General features: G+C 42.0%; 1 protein-coding gene and 1 long non-coding RNA gene across 4 annotated transcripts in view; one reads left to right on the forward strand and one right to left on the reverse strand.

The window, feature by feature from the left end:
* The first annotated feature begins 1,509 nt into the window (after positions 1-1,509).
* The window catches only part of LOC140895500 (uncharacterized), a 36,351-nt gene continuing 24,110 nt past the window's right edge, over positions 1,510-13,750 (forward strand). The window contains exons 1-3 of one of the 3 annotated variants that reach the window (XR_012154216.1): positions 1,510-1,661; positions 4,379-4,505; positions 12,190-12,289. This is a non-coding gene — a long non-coding RNA (uncharacterized LOC140895500). Of the gene's footprint in view, positions 1,662-3,530; positions 3,621-4,378; positions 4,506-12,189; positions 12,290-13,750 lie in introns of those variants that run through there. The other 2 variants (XR_012154215.1, XR_012154217.2) reach the window with 2 other exon arrangements.
* TMEM163 (transmembrane protein 163) overlaps positions 8,652-13,750 on the reverse strand; it is a 158,318-nt gene continuing 153,219 nt past the window's right edge. Inside the window, exons 7-8 of the mRNA XM_073305305.2 lie at positions 12,440-12,581; positions 8,652-10,148 (exon numbers count right to left, since the gene is read on the reverse strand). Coding sequence (XP_073161406.1) covers positions 10,088-10,148; positions 12,440-12,581 — 203 coding nt within the window. The 3' untranslated portion in view covers positions 8,652-10,087. The remainder of the gene's footprint in view (positions 10,149-12,439; positions 12,582-13,750) is intronic.

Here is a 13,750-nt window from a genome sequence, read left to right on the forward strand (position 1 = left end):
TGAAAGTTATCATGACATCCAGTCCTCAGCCATCAGTGGGGATACCTGATGTCAGCGCTGCAGAGGCTCCAGTCAGTTGCATGTAAAATCCTGTTCTGTCTCCTTTCCTTTTTTGTGTTACTTTCTGCCTTCTCCCTCCTTTCCGCGTGCTCTCTCTCTCTCTCTCTCTCTCTCTCAGTTGTTCACTGGATCCTGAAATCAACTGTATTGCATGCACCAGCCCAGTGAGATACAGGCCATCCAGCCCTGCCCTGTTTGAGGAGAACAGAGCTAACCAGGTGATATTCTGACCAAAGTGTGAGCCAGAGTCCAGAGCAACTGGTAGTGTAACTGACCTGCCAGCCTAAAGCATCCATTCATGATTGACCAGCCGCCCAGATTTCCAAGAACATCATTAACAAAAGCTGTATTTTCCCCCACCTTTTTCTATCTTGTCTCTCCTCCACCTGGTGTCTGTGTGTTTGTAAAAAACAGGAAAAGTGAATACCCTTCACACATGAGGACTGGGAGTAAAATTAACCCTTTCTTTTTCATCAAAGAAGGGTTGTTGGTAAGATGAGACTATTTTGCCTCCAAAAGGAGAGAGGCTTTAATATGTTTTGATTGTTATGCATAATTACTCAATTTCAGCTTTTTCTTGTTTTGATTTCTAGTTCTTTGTTGTGTTTTGATCAATAAACTTCCAACTTTAGAACTCTGGGTGTTTGCCAAGAAACCACACAAACCAGAAAAATCCTGAACCTTTATAATACTGTTTCAGCACTGGACATTGAAAGGGTTTTATAAAACCTTTCACTCCTTTGGCCCTTGAGAGCAATAGAACAGTGTACACTGCTCATCCCTTGATTTGGCTAGATTGGGGACTGATTTGAACTCTTTCACACCTCATCCCCTAACTGTTCAGCTTTTCACATTATGGGAAGGCTTTTGTGAAATGGTGGGTGGTTTCAAACAGGATGTGATGCCAGTTAAATGGGCAGAGGTGCAACCACATAAGAAAAAATGTAAGGTGTAAGGTGGGACCTGGCGTGGAAATACACATCTTGCTGCTGTACTGAAAATAATAGAGGGAGCAGACGTAGGACAGATCTCCTTCTCTGCCCCCTCCTGCACCAGTGGTTTCACCTATAGGCCTGCTTTTAGTAAGGTCTCACCCAGCCAGGTGTCGATCCCTCCACCAAGTCCTCCCTGCCTGCAGCTCCCAAAAGCCTCACCGTGAACTCTGACATGGTTGTCCTTTCTGTGGGTCAGGACTGAAGAGGTGACTCTGAGCTCCATCTGTTCTCCTCCATGGGAGGACATTGCAATTCAGGCTGAGTCGTCCAAGTGCATTAAACCTCTAACCCCGTCATTGTTTTTCCTTATGTCGAATTCCTGAACTTGCTAATTTGGTTAACCTTTGAGTTAAACAAGTTTTGTATTAAACTCTTGGGGCGGGGTTCAATATGCTACTGAAAATCACGTGCTAATTGCACTGATTTAAACAGGCATAGTTCAGCGGGCAGGCACTGTAGAGGCCTCATACATATAGGCATGAACTACACCTCCTGTTTGTCCTACAGAGGCCTCCAATCCTGCTGAGCTGTGTGCTGTCTTTCTGCTGTGAAAAACCTGGGACTCACTCGCTACTGGATACTAATTCGAGGCAGTTGCTGCAACAGGTAAAAATTAAAAATGATTGGGCTGCTGACACAATGTTCTGGAGAAGGGAGAATTTGCAGCCTCCAGGCTGGGCTAGCAGTTGGTTGCTTCTGATGCTCTGACTGACCATACTGGTGGTGGTCTGCTCCCATCACTGAGATGCTTGGAGAGAGGCACAGTCCACCTGCAGTCCGCTGTCTGCCATTACTGCATTTCAGCAGACAGTGCGTCTGTGCCAGAGAATCCTCGTGCTAAACAGAAATACACCAATGCAGTAAAAAGGGTTTCTCCAGATCCTGTAGGGAAGGAGTTTCTGCAGACTTCGGGGCTCCTCCGAGTAGCAGCCATTGCTGATTGTGGTATTAACAATTAATACTTCATATCATCAAAGCAATACCAGTACACATGCTCACAGCATCCCCTTGAATCATCCCCATTCTACAGAGGGGAGAAACTGAAACATCTGAATTGATAACAGGTCACATACGGTGAAATTTGATTCAACCCCCCGGGAGCAGGGCAGTGCAAATGGCCTGTTTATGTCTTTAGGGGCAGCTGAGACAGAGGCAGGGAGGTCACCTACCAAGACCCTTTCTTGGGATAGTCAGCTTCAATTTCTAGTTTGGGCTCCATAGGAATTCCAATGGCAGAGGCTACCAAGGAGCCCTACTCTTACCCCTTCCTTTGCCAGCCCTGCACAGCCCAGCACGCTCGGAGCTTCCCAGGCTCGCTGAGTTGAGCAGAAGGTGAAGGCTGTTTCTACTTCTGTGTCCACCAAATACACACTCATGATGCTACCGAGACTCATGATATCTGGTATTTTGCTAAAAGCCTCAGTTCCTGGAGTCATGTGACTCTGAGATCCCAGCTTTCATTGTTTTGTTTTGTCTTAAGTGTCCAGTCCTCATGGTTGAGGAGAAAAACTTGGAAATATGAAACCTAAAGGTCTCAACAAGAGGACAAATAAATACCCCCAATTAATTTTTTTTTTAAGTCTCATGGTTTTTTGGAGTCTGACTCATGATTTCTGAAGGTGTGGTGGGTTGGCTGAACTGTGGACTTTCTGCCAGTAGGGCTTGCAGCTGGGTTCTGATGACAGAATCAAGTCCAAATCAGTGTTAGCACTGTCTAACCTGGCTGCTAGCCAGGTGCTCACCACACAAGGCTATTGGCTGTCGTCCATAATAGTGTGCTCACTATCTCCCTCCTGACCCACTGTGTAATCCAGTCTAACTCAGGCTTCTGTGTGACACACACATGGCACTGACCCAGTAAATGCAGTTCATGTACTTGCTACCTATTTTGAATTAGCCTGGTGTATCCAGCATCTTGTTGCGGTGAGGCAAAGGGTTAATGACTTTCAATATAGACTTAAAACAATAAGTAGCATCCTTCGGATGTGGGAGACTTTTAATGCTGTAATGCCTGTGCCTTTAAGAAACAAGATCACAAAGCAATGACACTGATTTGGATAGCAGTCTCATTACCCCTGAAAAAGAAGCATTTTCTATTTACTTGCCAAACAGATTTAGAAAAGTGATAGGCCTTCAACAGAGGAATTACTTAAAACCTACCTCCTGGGGGCTCTGTGGACTTAATGTCATTGGTTGGTCTCTCAAGTCAGTTATTGTGTTTGTCCATCACTAACCTGGTGGTGTCCTTGTGCGCCCCACGGTCCATGGGTTGCCAGCTCCCAGTGAGGGTGCAGCGTTGAGCAGAGCAAGTGGCAGCACCTTGTGATTGAAGTTCAAGAAATAGCAAGTTTGTTTCCCAATCAATGCACTATCCTAGGAGACTTGAAAACTGAAAGTGAAAACATTCCTTGGGAGAGGTGCTGGCCTGATAGCCTGGAGAGCGAGCGTCTATAGCAGGCCAAGCTTCCACACTTTGCCCATTGTCTCTCAACACTTACCAGGAGGTCCATCCTCGTTCATTCCTTGGCCCCTCTGCTGCTACTGCCAACAAGAATAATGCCAAATGTAAGAGTGCTTTTTATTCCAGGGGCATTAGGGATTGGACTGGATGATATTAGCTGTAGACCCAGACTGAAATGCGCATCTGGATCCAGTCTGTTAAGGTTTATATATGGGGTTTTGCTTCAAACCTGTTTTGAGAACAGAACGATTTGTAGGGAACATTCTAGACTTATGCCTTACAGATAAGCATGATGCTTCCTTTCATGCCATTGTTGACTAGAGGCAAGGGGGGGCGGAGATGTGTGCGGGCAAATGAGCACAGGATGTTAGTGCACTTTTCCTAGCTGAAGAGCTGGGTTCAACAATCTGACTTTAGGTAAAAATGGAAGTGAATGTAATTTGTGATTCAGTTTCTCTGTCACTAAAATAGAGGATGGGTGGGCGGTAGTGCTTACCTGCCTCACAGGCCTGTCTAAGGGTATGCTGACAATTAAACACCCGCAGCTGGTCTGGGTCAGATGACTGGAGTTCGGGTTGCAGGGCCATAAAACTTCAGTGTAGACATTTGTGCTTGGGCACGAGCCTGGCTCTGGGACACTGCAAGTGGGAACAGAAAAGCCTACTGATGTAACCCAAGGACTTAAACAAGAAAAGTGTAAAGCACCGGAAATCAATTAACCAAAATTGGTGCGTGAGAAATTAGGCCCAATTCATGAACAAAAATGAGATTTATTCCATGCTGCCCTCCCTTTTGGGGTCCTTAAAGAGACTTTGGAGAGAAAAATTGGCTACTAGAGCAAACTTGAGCTTTACCATTATAGCTGCCACCCCCACCATCTCCTGGGACCCCGAACCTACATCCTAATCCTGAGAGATGTCCTGACCAGACCAAAGAGAGAGGGACCCAGATGACACCATCAGCTTTACTGGCTGAAATCTGAACACAAGGTGGGATGCTGAAACTCCCCCCCACCCCCAATCCAATCACACTTTCTCCTTGCCTAGCTTATTCCTATCCCTCTCCTTTCGCCTTCTGTGTAATGAGTCTGGCTTAGCCATATTTTGCAACAGCGCTGTAAGCCTAGAAGCAGCTAAATGCAATGCCCTGAACAGCCCAATGCTGGCGCAAGTTTACCAGGTCTCAGAGTAGCTGGTAAGACCATGTACCATGCCTGTGTTTTTCCAGCAGAGAGGCTGAAAGTGAAAGTCAACACCAGAGACAGAAGCTGCATTTTCTATCTTTGTGATTCTTTTCTTGTCCCCTCTTTTCCCCCGCTTGTTTTGTCTTTTAGGAAACAGGATTGAACTTTAACAGCAGCAGCAATGACAGCTCCAGCCCATCTCTACTAACTTCTTCTTCTTTCCCCAAAAGTACAGTTGTTACCATCTTGTATGCCATCCAAGAGACTGTCCAACAGGGTTCTCTACCCCCTCCCCTTCCCAAAAAAAAACCCCTGTCTCTGGCTAATGGGAACAAGGGATGTTGAAAGGAAAGCCTTGTTTCATACTTTACATTTTAAATTATTTAATTGTTTTTCTTCTTGTCTCTGTCTTTAATAAAAGGTTCAAATGATTTTTAAAGGTGTGTTTTCCATGGTAATGAGCAGGCCGGGGTCTCTGTATATCCTACCATGAACCTTGTTTAAAACTGTCTGACTGTGTTATGTTAACACCTTTGATTCTTTGGGCCCTTTATTCCATCTGAATTAATACAATAGTGGGTATCGCATAACTGCTGCCTAGGATGGCATAATTTGCAGTCTCTGTTCAGGAGAATCGTATCATACCCAGAATATCAGCTATTAAAGTGTATTTGCAATCTGCAGTATGGCAGAGTTTTTCCAGGGCCAGTCTGCGCTTATGACTGGCTATAGCCAATGCTCTGAGATCCTTTTTCGCATGAACACCGACCTTTCTCTCTCTGACGCACTTGTGTGCACACACTTTCCCTAAGATCACCTTGAACTAGGGCCATTTTATATTAGCAACTTACTCCAGCAGCTATGATCAACAAATCATATTTTAAAAAAGAAATCTGGCCAATATAATTCAATTTAAGCATTAAGGGTGAGATTTTTCAAAAGCACTTAAATGACTGAGGAGCATAAGTCTCATGGAAGTCAATGGCACTTGTGCTCCCGAATTACTTAGGCTCTTTCGAAAATCCTGCCTTCTATTAAGTTCTCTGGGAACAGGCTCAGGCTCTATGTTGTTTGTTTCCTGGACTCCAACTGAGTGTCTGATACGTAATTTTTCTAAGATCTAGATAACAGATATGTAATGAACAAAACAAAATAAACACTGATGATTTTGCTAGCTGTTTTACTAGCATGGGATTCTTTTGTACATTAAATAAGCAATTATCTCTCTCACTACTGCAGCATATCATAAAAATTACCCTTTAAGATGAAGTTCAATCTCTCTCAGAAGAATACACACAAACTGTGATAAGTTTAGCTTCACTTCTGAATACTAGAATGTCTCTCCATTGCTACTGTCTTGGCTTTTTCCTCTTAAGGATTAAAATGTCATCACAAGTGTTTCAGGGGTTTTTTTTGTATTTACATGCCAATGAATGTCTGGCTCCTGGATGATCGCAGATGATCTTTAAAGCACCTATGACAATTCAAAATATGCTGGAATTAGTTTAATTTAAACAATGCTAAATAGGAATTAATTCTACTTTCTTGAGGAGTCAGTCACAGCTCATGTTTGTGAACTACATAGTCAAGGACATAATCCTGTTCGTATATCCATATATCTTTTTATCAGAAGCATTTCAATTCAGTTCTAACTGAGAGACCTCTCAATTGTTCACCTTTTAACTTCTCTGCTTTCACAACAGCATGTCTCCAGTGCTATGCTCCTGTTTACTCCAAGCACTAGGCAACACTGACAAGCAAAACAACTTTCAAGGTAGTCCTTGACTGAAATGGTTGATCTTCTTCAGTGCATCCAAATGTTAGTGACTTGCATACCAGAGGCAGTCACATTAGAAGCTAGGAAGTGTCTTGGCTAATCCTTCTCTTGTTCTAGCACCTTCCCCCATTGCTGGAGTCAGGAAATAACTAGATGGACCTCAAGTCTGATCCACTAGGGCCATTCCTATGAAAAGTAGTGAGGCTGAAGAGTGCAGGAGCACTGATGCCACTGAAGAGGCAGAAAAGGACCCTGCTAGCCATGACGAGTTCTCCAGCTACATTCAGGCTGTGGTTCCACTGAAGAATATTCATGGGTAGGACACTTAAATAACCTGCTCTTCTCAATCAGTGAAAAAGCATCTGTTCCATCAATATCTACAAGGCGCTCCAAGTTACCAAAGAAAAAGGATGATGGAACAATAAGAGGGACTAAGCGAAAGCTTGATGAATGACTTCATTTAGTTTGTGCTTTGGAAAATAGTTTCTGGCACTACCCAAAATTAATGTATTATTAAAGGCTCTGCCTTATGCCAAGTGAGTCTTTCATTCTTGGCATATGTAGAGATCATAAAGGGCAAGACAGTGTTTTGCTGAGGTTTTGCTAAGCTTTTGTTAAAGTAATAAGTAAACGTAACTATTATAATTATTGCCAGAGTGTTAAAACTAACTGGGTACAGATATCTAAGAATGTTGGACAACAGGGGCAAACTGCATGGGAAAGGAAAACTAGGGTTAATAAAGGAATTTGGAGATTTTCCTGACTATGGTAACAGACTATGGTGTGGGGGGATTGTGTATATATACATGTTTAGCAGCAAGTTAATATTTTTGGCACAGAATATGCTGAATCTGCATTCCTGCATTAGATAAATTAAGCAACAAATGCATACTAACACTGGGCAACAGTACAAATTTGCATTGCTGTTTTAAAAAAAAAACCCAACCTATGGCAAATGCACTGCAATATGCTACGGCTTTTGTGGAGGTCTGTCCATACTTTACCTGGTGCTTACTTTGTTAACGGTTGTGGTCTTGTCTCCCTGTGATGCTGAAAAGTACTGTATGTACTGCTGAATGGCATGTAATGATCTTTAGTATCATCCAGTGGCATTATGGATATTACAGCTACTACTTAGCACTGAAAAAACCTTTGTTTGCAAAGCACTGTACAAACTTGAACTAACCCAAATTAAATACAAAAGACCCAAATGCTAGAAAATGAAAATCCAGTTCACAGTGAAAGATGCATTTTCTGCCCCATATTTCCTCCATACAGAACAATTGGGGGAAATAGAAGACTGTAAAGCCACTTCTGTAGTAGCAGAGCAATATTAATTGGGTATAGTAGTCTTCACTTCCTAGTCCTAAAGAACTAGTGGGGTTTTGTGCAGCACATGTCCCATCACAGAGGGAAGGGGTGAACTGATTATGTTTTCAGTAGTATGTGTGTACAGATCCGTCTAAATCCTAAGATCTTAACTATGAAAGGGGCAAGAGTGGACATGCCAGGGGCTCTTGCTACTCCCAGTGACTTCTTACAGATTTCCTAGGAAAGCATGGCCAGAGGCTACATTACTTGTCTGTATCTGTTCCCTAAAGAAGGGGACATTTTGGTGGGGGAAAGTAGCGCATCTGCTAAAGATTGCTGGGAGTGGGCAAAGTAACAGGGGGCTGAGAGATGCTGTGAAGGCCTCTGTGGAGATAGCCCTGTGTCCCCTTGCCAGAGATTCCCAAACTCTACATTTGTGGGCCTTCCCCCTCAATGTTTTCTGGGGATGAAGGGGCCAGGCGCCACCATCCCTAAAGGAGGAATGCAGAAGAAACCGAGTGGAACTTCAGAAAAGTTTGACAGTGTTTAGGCTGATGGTGCATTGAGACCCACCCTGTCATGCTGACCACCAATTCTGTCTCATTGTTTCCTTGTATTCCTCCATCTGTTGGCTCTTAGACTGTAAGCGCTTTGGGGTAGGGACTGTCTTTTTGTTGTGTGTTTGTACATCTCCTAGTACCACAGTATCCAGGTCCATGACTGAGGCTCATCAGCACTACGGTAATACAGATCATAACCTTGTTGAGTATTTTGGCCTTTATCTGGGTATAGAATTATCACATAGTGGAACCATCAAGCTGCTGTTTTTACTCGGTTGCAGTTTGCCTGAGTAAGGATATCAGAATTTGGTCAACAGTTTGTAAGTGCTTTATGACTGGGAATCAAATAAACATAAAGTATCAAAAAGCAATCTATTATCAATTCCTCGACAATTTGATTGTAGGTCTGCTGTTGTATGGTCTCAACCAAATGAATGTGGATCTCCCTGCTTCTTGATGTATTATTCCGACCTCCATGATAGCATAGCTCCTTTTGTCACCCACGAGGGAACAAATGAAATGCCTCAACACTGATTCATTTCTGCACACTGTGAAGCCAACCTGAAATATACAAAGTATGGAGGAAATTGCAGTGACCAGAGAATCTAGTTTAATGGGTGCTGTACAGGAAGACTTTATTCTACAATACATTCTGGAAACAGCTGTCAAATGTTACGTACAGGTACTGTATAAAATAGATAAGTTTTATAGTATACATCGTGGTTCTTGGATATTATAAGTAGGATATTAAGAAATACATAGGAATGTGTGGTGGAGGGTGAACAGTTTTTTGTTTTTTATTTTTTTACAGAATAACCTAAATCTAATGAATAGCTTTGTATTTCACTGCAGTTCAAAGCCGTCACTGCTGTACCTTCATCAGGCAACAGAGCAACCATGTAGTCACAAATACTGGCACATCTGTGTATGGTACAATAAAAGAGTGAGAATCATATTTCTCATACTGGTCCTTCTTGTGCTTCATTTTGGCTTTTATCTGTACAGTAATACTTTCTGTGCTTATTTGGTCCATGCAAAGCAGTGTACTGTGTGCGTTATTTGTTAAATAAAAATGAAATTCAAATTAGAAGAACACTTGTATTTTAGATAATTTAGGACTAATAAAATAGTATGAAATTAAACTCTGATCATAGCAATGAGTGGGTCTTATGCTGTTTTCTCTGTGGAGTCCATCCTCCTAACTTGAGACAAAAATATTATTTACTTCAGTGCTTTTTAAGCGATGGTTGTTAGCATCCATAATCTACGTACAGTACCTTTGTTGAGTTGTGAGCTGAAGAGGTTGGCAATGGCTGTAATTCAAAGTTACAGCACAAATTTGGAAAGTTTGAGCCAACAAAAAAGTAAAAACAAAAAAAAGGCTCTGAAACTGGCACCTCTTATCTACAGACATCTATTATATCAATAAAAACAATTTCACTCTAGAACACAGAACACTGCAGCTGGTTTGGAATGGCAAATTATGCATGTTTTCTACTGTCACTTACAGGATTCAATAGCTTACTTGAAAGGAAAATGCTGCTGTTTTGCTGCGTTGTAAGCAGTGCACATATTTGCCTGTTATACAGAGAGATTTCCCATTAAAATAAACTTTAAAAGAAAATATACCATGGGAAACAAACTGCATATTCAGTGAAATATCAGTGGCACCAAACATATCAGTTGCCAAAACATACGATGCTGCAGTTTCAGTCTATACAGAGGAGAGGGGATCTGTCTTCATTCAAACATTTCGTAATGACGCGTTTGCCTTACACGTGGGACCATATCAATAAGCAACCTGCAAATAAAAGCACAAGTGAGTTTAGGTCGAGCTGTAAGGGGAAAGCATACAGTTAGGGGAGTTGTATTAGGCACTCTCATGAAGGAAGGTTTATCTCTTCACTGCTGGTCAGAGTGAAACCAGGCCCAGAACCAGCCCTGCCCAACCTTTAAGAAGCTGTGGGGAGGTGGGTTCTCCCTCGGAAGCATTCGAAATACCAGGTGTGCTTCTCTGTACTTTAGAAGATGTAAACACAAGGGGCTAGGTTATGGCTTAAAGCCACAGGCCAGTGTGGGAGTGGTGGGGGTGAGGAGCAGGATAGTGCTGCAGTGAGAGTCCCCTGGAGGAATTCTAGCTGAAGCAGGGTTGGCTCTGCCAGCCTGGGAGAGGATGTATCCCCCTGTTGACACCAAGACTGCTTTGGAAAAAAATGTTATGGTGGAGGAGAATGGCAGAGACTGCACCCTTAGTGCAATCTGCTCATTGGCCAGAACTCACAGCAAGGCTTATCCCTCAGTGGCATGAACTGCCCCAGAAAGACATGGGAGCTTGTTAGCACTTCCCCCCAGAAGTGAGAATGACTGCGACCTGGCAAGGCAGTGCTCGCAAGCTGTACAGATGGAATCTGCTTGGAGTGCTGACTGGCCATGGCAGATCCTGGCCATCCAAAGCACTAGTGTGGAAGTCAAGGGACATACTTGAAAGATTCTGGGTTCTGTCTGTCATGTTTGCATTTTTCCTGCTGTAATGTCCCCATCTCGCCTCTGCTGTAGAATATAGATTTCAGTGATTTTACAAGAGCACGGTTCCTTCATTTATAGGAGTGGCATTCCTAATTAAAATGTTAACTTTTCAAAGTGGATTATAAACTAAAAATCATAGGTCTGGGCACTAGGTCTCTGCAAGGGAGTCCAATAAAATAGCTTCTATCATTTTAATTATTATTATTTTCCTACGAAGTGGAGGAAAAAAACCTAAAGACATTTATCACCCAGAAGACCTGCAGTGAAATTCTGGCCCCAATGAAGTCAATGGCAAAACTCTCATGGATTTCAATGAGGCAAGGATTTCACTTCCAATTTTAGTGTCACCATTCAAGAATCCCTTATCCCATTCATTTCAAATCTAGTAGAAAAATTATTTGGGTCTAGGCTGACCTATCGGTTTCCAAGCCAATATACGGTGTATTTTGTCGTGTTCGAGAGGGAGGCCAATATCCAGTATATAATTTAAACTCAGTTGCAGCATTCGCCATGGATGCTAACCTCTCCCTATACTTCACACAGGAAAAAGAGGGCTTAGAAATGTGCCATAACAATATTTTAGAGGAATTCTGACCCCAGAATTATGCATCTATCCTTCAAAGGTAAATATCCCAAAGCCAAAATGTGGTGTTAAAAAAAAAGAAAGAAAAGTACACACAAAAATAGATTAGCTAAAACAAAGCAATACAAAAAGCCCTAAAATTATAATATGTTTTTGGCTTCTCTGTAACATAAACAAGCTTTTGTTTTTTAAATCCAACTGCCACCACACTGCACACTGTGCTAACAGCTACCGTACTAAATGCCAGAGATTTATTACACCAAAGATATACAAGCCTCTGTCAGCTGACACTTATTATATTTGAAACACCAACAATCCTTTTGTTAAAGGTGGTGTACTGGATAGCAAATACCTCTTAACAAAAGAGATATGTGTTGAGTGAAATATAATTGTTATATGAATGGGCTCCATTTTGTTATATAACTATTCTGTTTTCATTGCAGGATTAATGGAATATTGTTTTGTTCTGAAAGAAATAACCATTCTAACTTTTTTTTTAAAGGAAATATTTTGAGAACAAATAAACCCTAAACATGCCCAAGGGACTAGATGTTCACGGGTGCAGAGATTTTTTTTTTCACCACAAGGTCACCTTTCAGTGACTAGAAACTTTGTTCTCCCATAGAGTGCTATAGAAACCACACCATGGCCCACCTAGAAATTAGCCTCTCTCCCATCCACTTGAGGAGAGCAGGTTCTCAAACAATTAATAAACAGCATTCTTTTCTTTCAGACACTGTTGCCTTCAATAACTAACAAGCTCTGTGGTAACGTGATATGAGCTGCCATGCTACAAGATCCCAGTGCAGGAGCTAGCTGCCAGAAATGTGCAGGTATGCACACGCTTTCCAAATGAAGACACACATTCTAAATGAGGATTGCTCTTGTTCATTAACGGGCAGGACATTTAACACTGTAGATCATGATGAATCACATGAATGTGCTTGCTAATGCAAATTACAAAAATAAGAAGTTTAACTCACTTGACTCCATAGGCAAGTATTGTAAGTCCCATTAAAATTCCTATACTGCCATCCAGGTACCAGACAGAAGCATTGTGCTTAAAAACTTCTGCACTTAGAAGGATGGAAAATCCCATTACTCCACCTACAAGAGAGTTGAAACCTGGAAGAGAAAAAATAAGCCATACAAATCAAGAGGAAGCACTCAATCTCTTAGCTTCAGCTTAATGGCCTCAATTGTGAAGAGACACTGTGGGGACAAAAGCCATTATACTGCACCTAGTAGCACAGAGGGCAGAGAGTCTCTGCGACTGTAGAGTAGAGGCCATTTAATGCTGTGCTGCATTGAGAAAGAAGGCACATGCTCAGCCACAGCTTACTATGAGGCTCTCATTTGGGGGGGAAAAAAAATCAGAGCTGTAATGTTCAGTATCAGCCCTTTATATCCTAGGACCTGGTGGTGCTTTTCATTTCCAGTATGAATGAGGTAACGTCCATCTCTTGCCATCGTCTCTCTTGTGCAGTCATCAGCCACCACTTTACATTCCCCTTTTAGTTTCCATTCTAAATCCTATTCATGGAGTCTCTTTCCTTGAGCAGCTTTGCCACTTTCAAAATATCTGTCAAAGGGTCATTCTATCTGAAAAGTGATCCTTTCTTTTAAAGGCCCCCTTATGGTTCTATATAGTTATTGTTTGTTTCTCATCAGCGTCCAGATTACTACTGGAAAAATGAACACACACAAAATCTTCTTTCTAACTTCACAACTTGCAAGCTCAATGTTTCAGGCTGGCATCTGTCTTCCTTTCATAATACCATGGATAAAGGTTCTGTAGGCCAAATAATACTCTGACAACTGTCTAGGCCTGTTGCTAAACATAGATGCCCTTAAAAACACACGTACAATCTCAGTGTATTCAATAGGTGTGGGCCCGTGTTAACTGGTAAGACATTAGTAAGTAACTTAATCAATAACATGACTCCACCTCACTCTCCCATAGTGTGTGCTGTACTTCTGTGACTTCAAGGAAGCAGAGTTGTCTGTGAATACACACTTGGAGCAGATCTGATGAGTATGAAAGTTCCATTTTTACATCTAAACTTCAAAGAATTGCACTTTAAGATTTGTTTTTCTTTTGATCCATATATCCTGCTTTAATGTATATTGGCGCTTCGTCTTACAGCTGAATACATAAGAGAGTGAGTCTGCTCAGACTATTCCCCATACACATCAAAAGATCTGCATACCAGTCACTCCCAGTCAGCAGCTTTCAGGCTTGATAATGTACTTTTCAATCCAAATTTTTTACTTTTCTTTCTTTTAATGTACCA

This window comes from Lepidochelys kempii, chromosome 11 (assembly GCF_965140285.1).
Source record: "Lepidochelys kempii isolate rLepKem1 chromosome 11, rLepKem1.hap1, whole genome shotgun sequence".
NCBI lineage: Eukaryota > Metazoa > Chordata > Testudines > Cheloniidae > Lepidochelys > Lepidochelys kempii.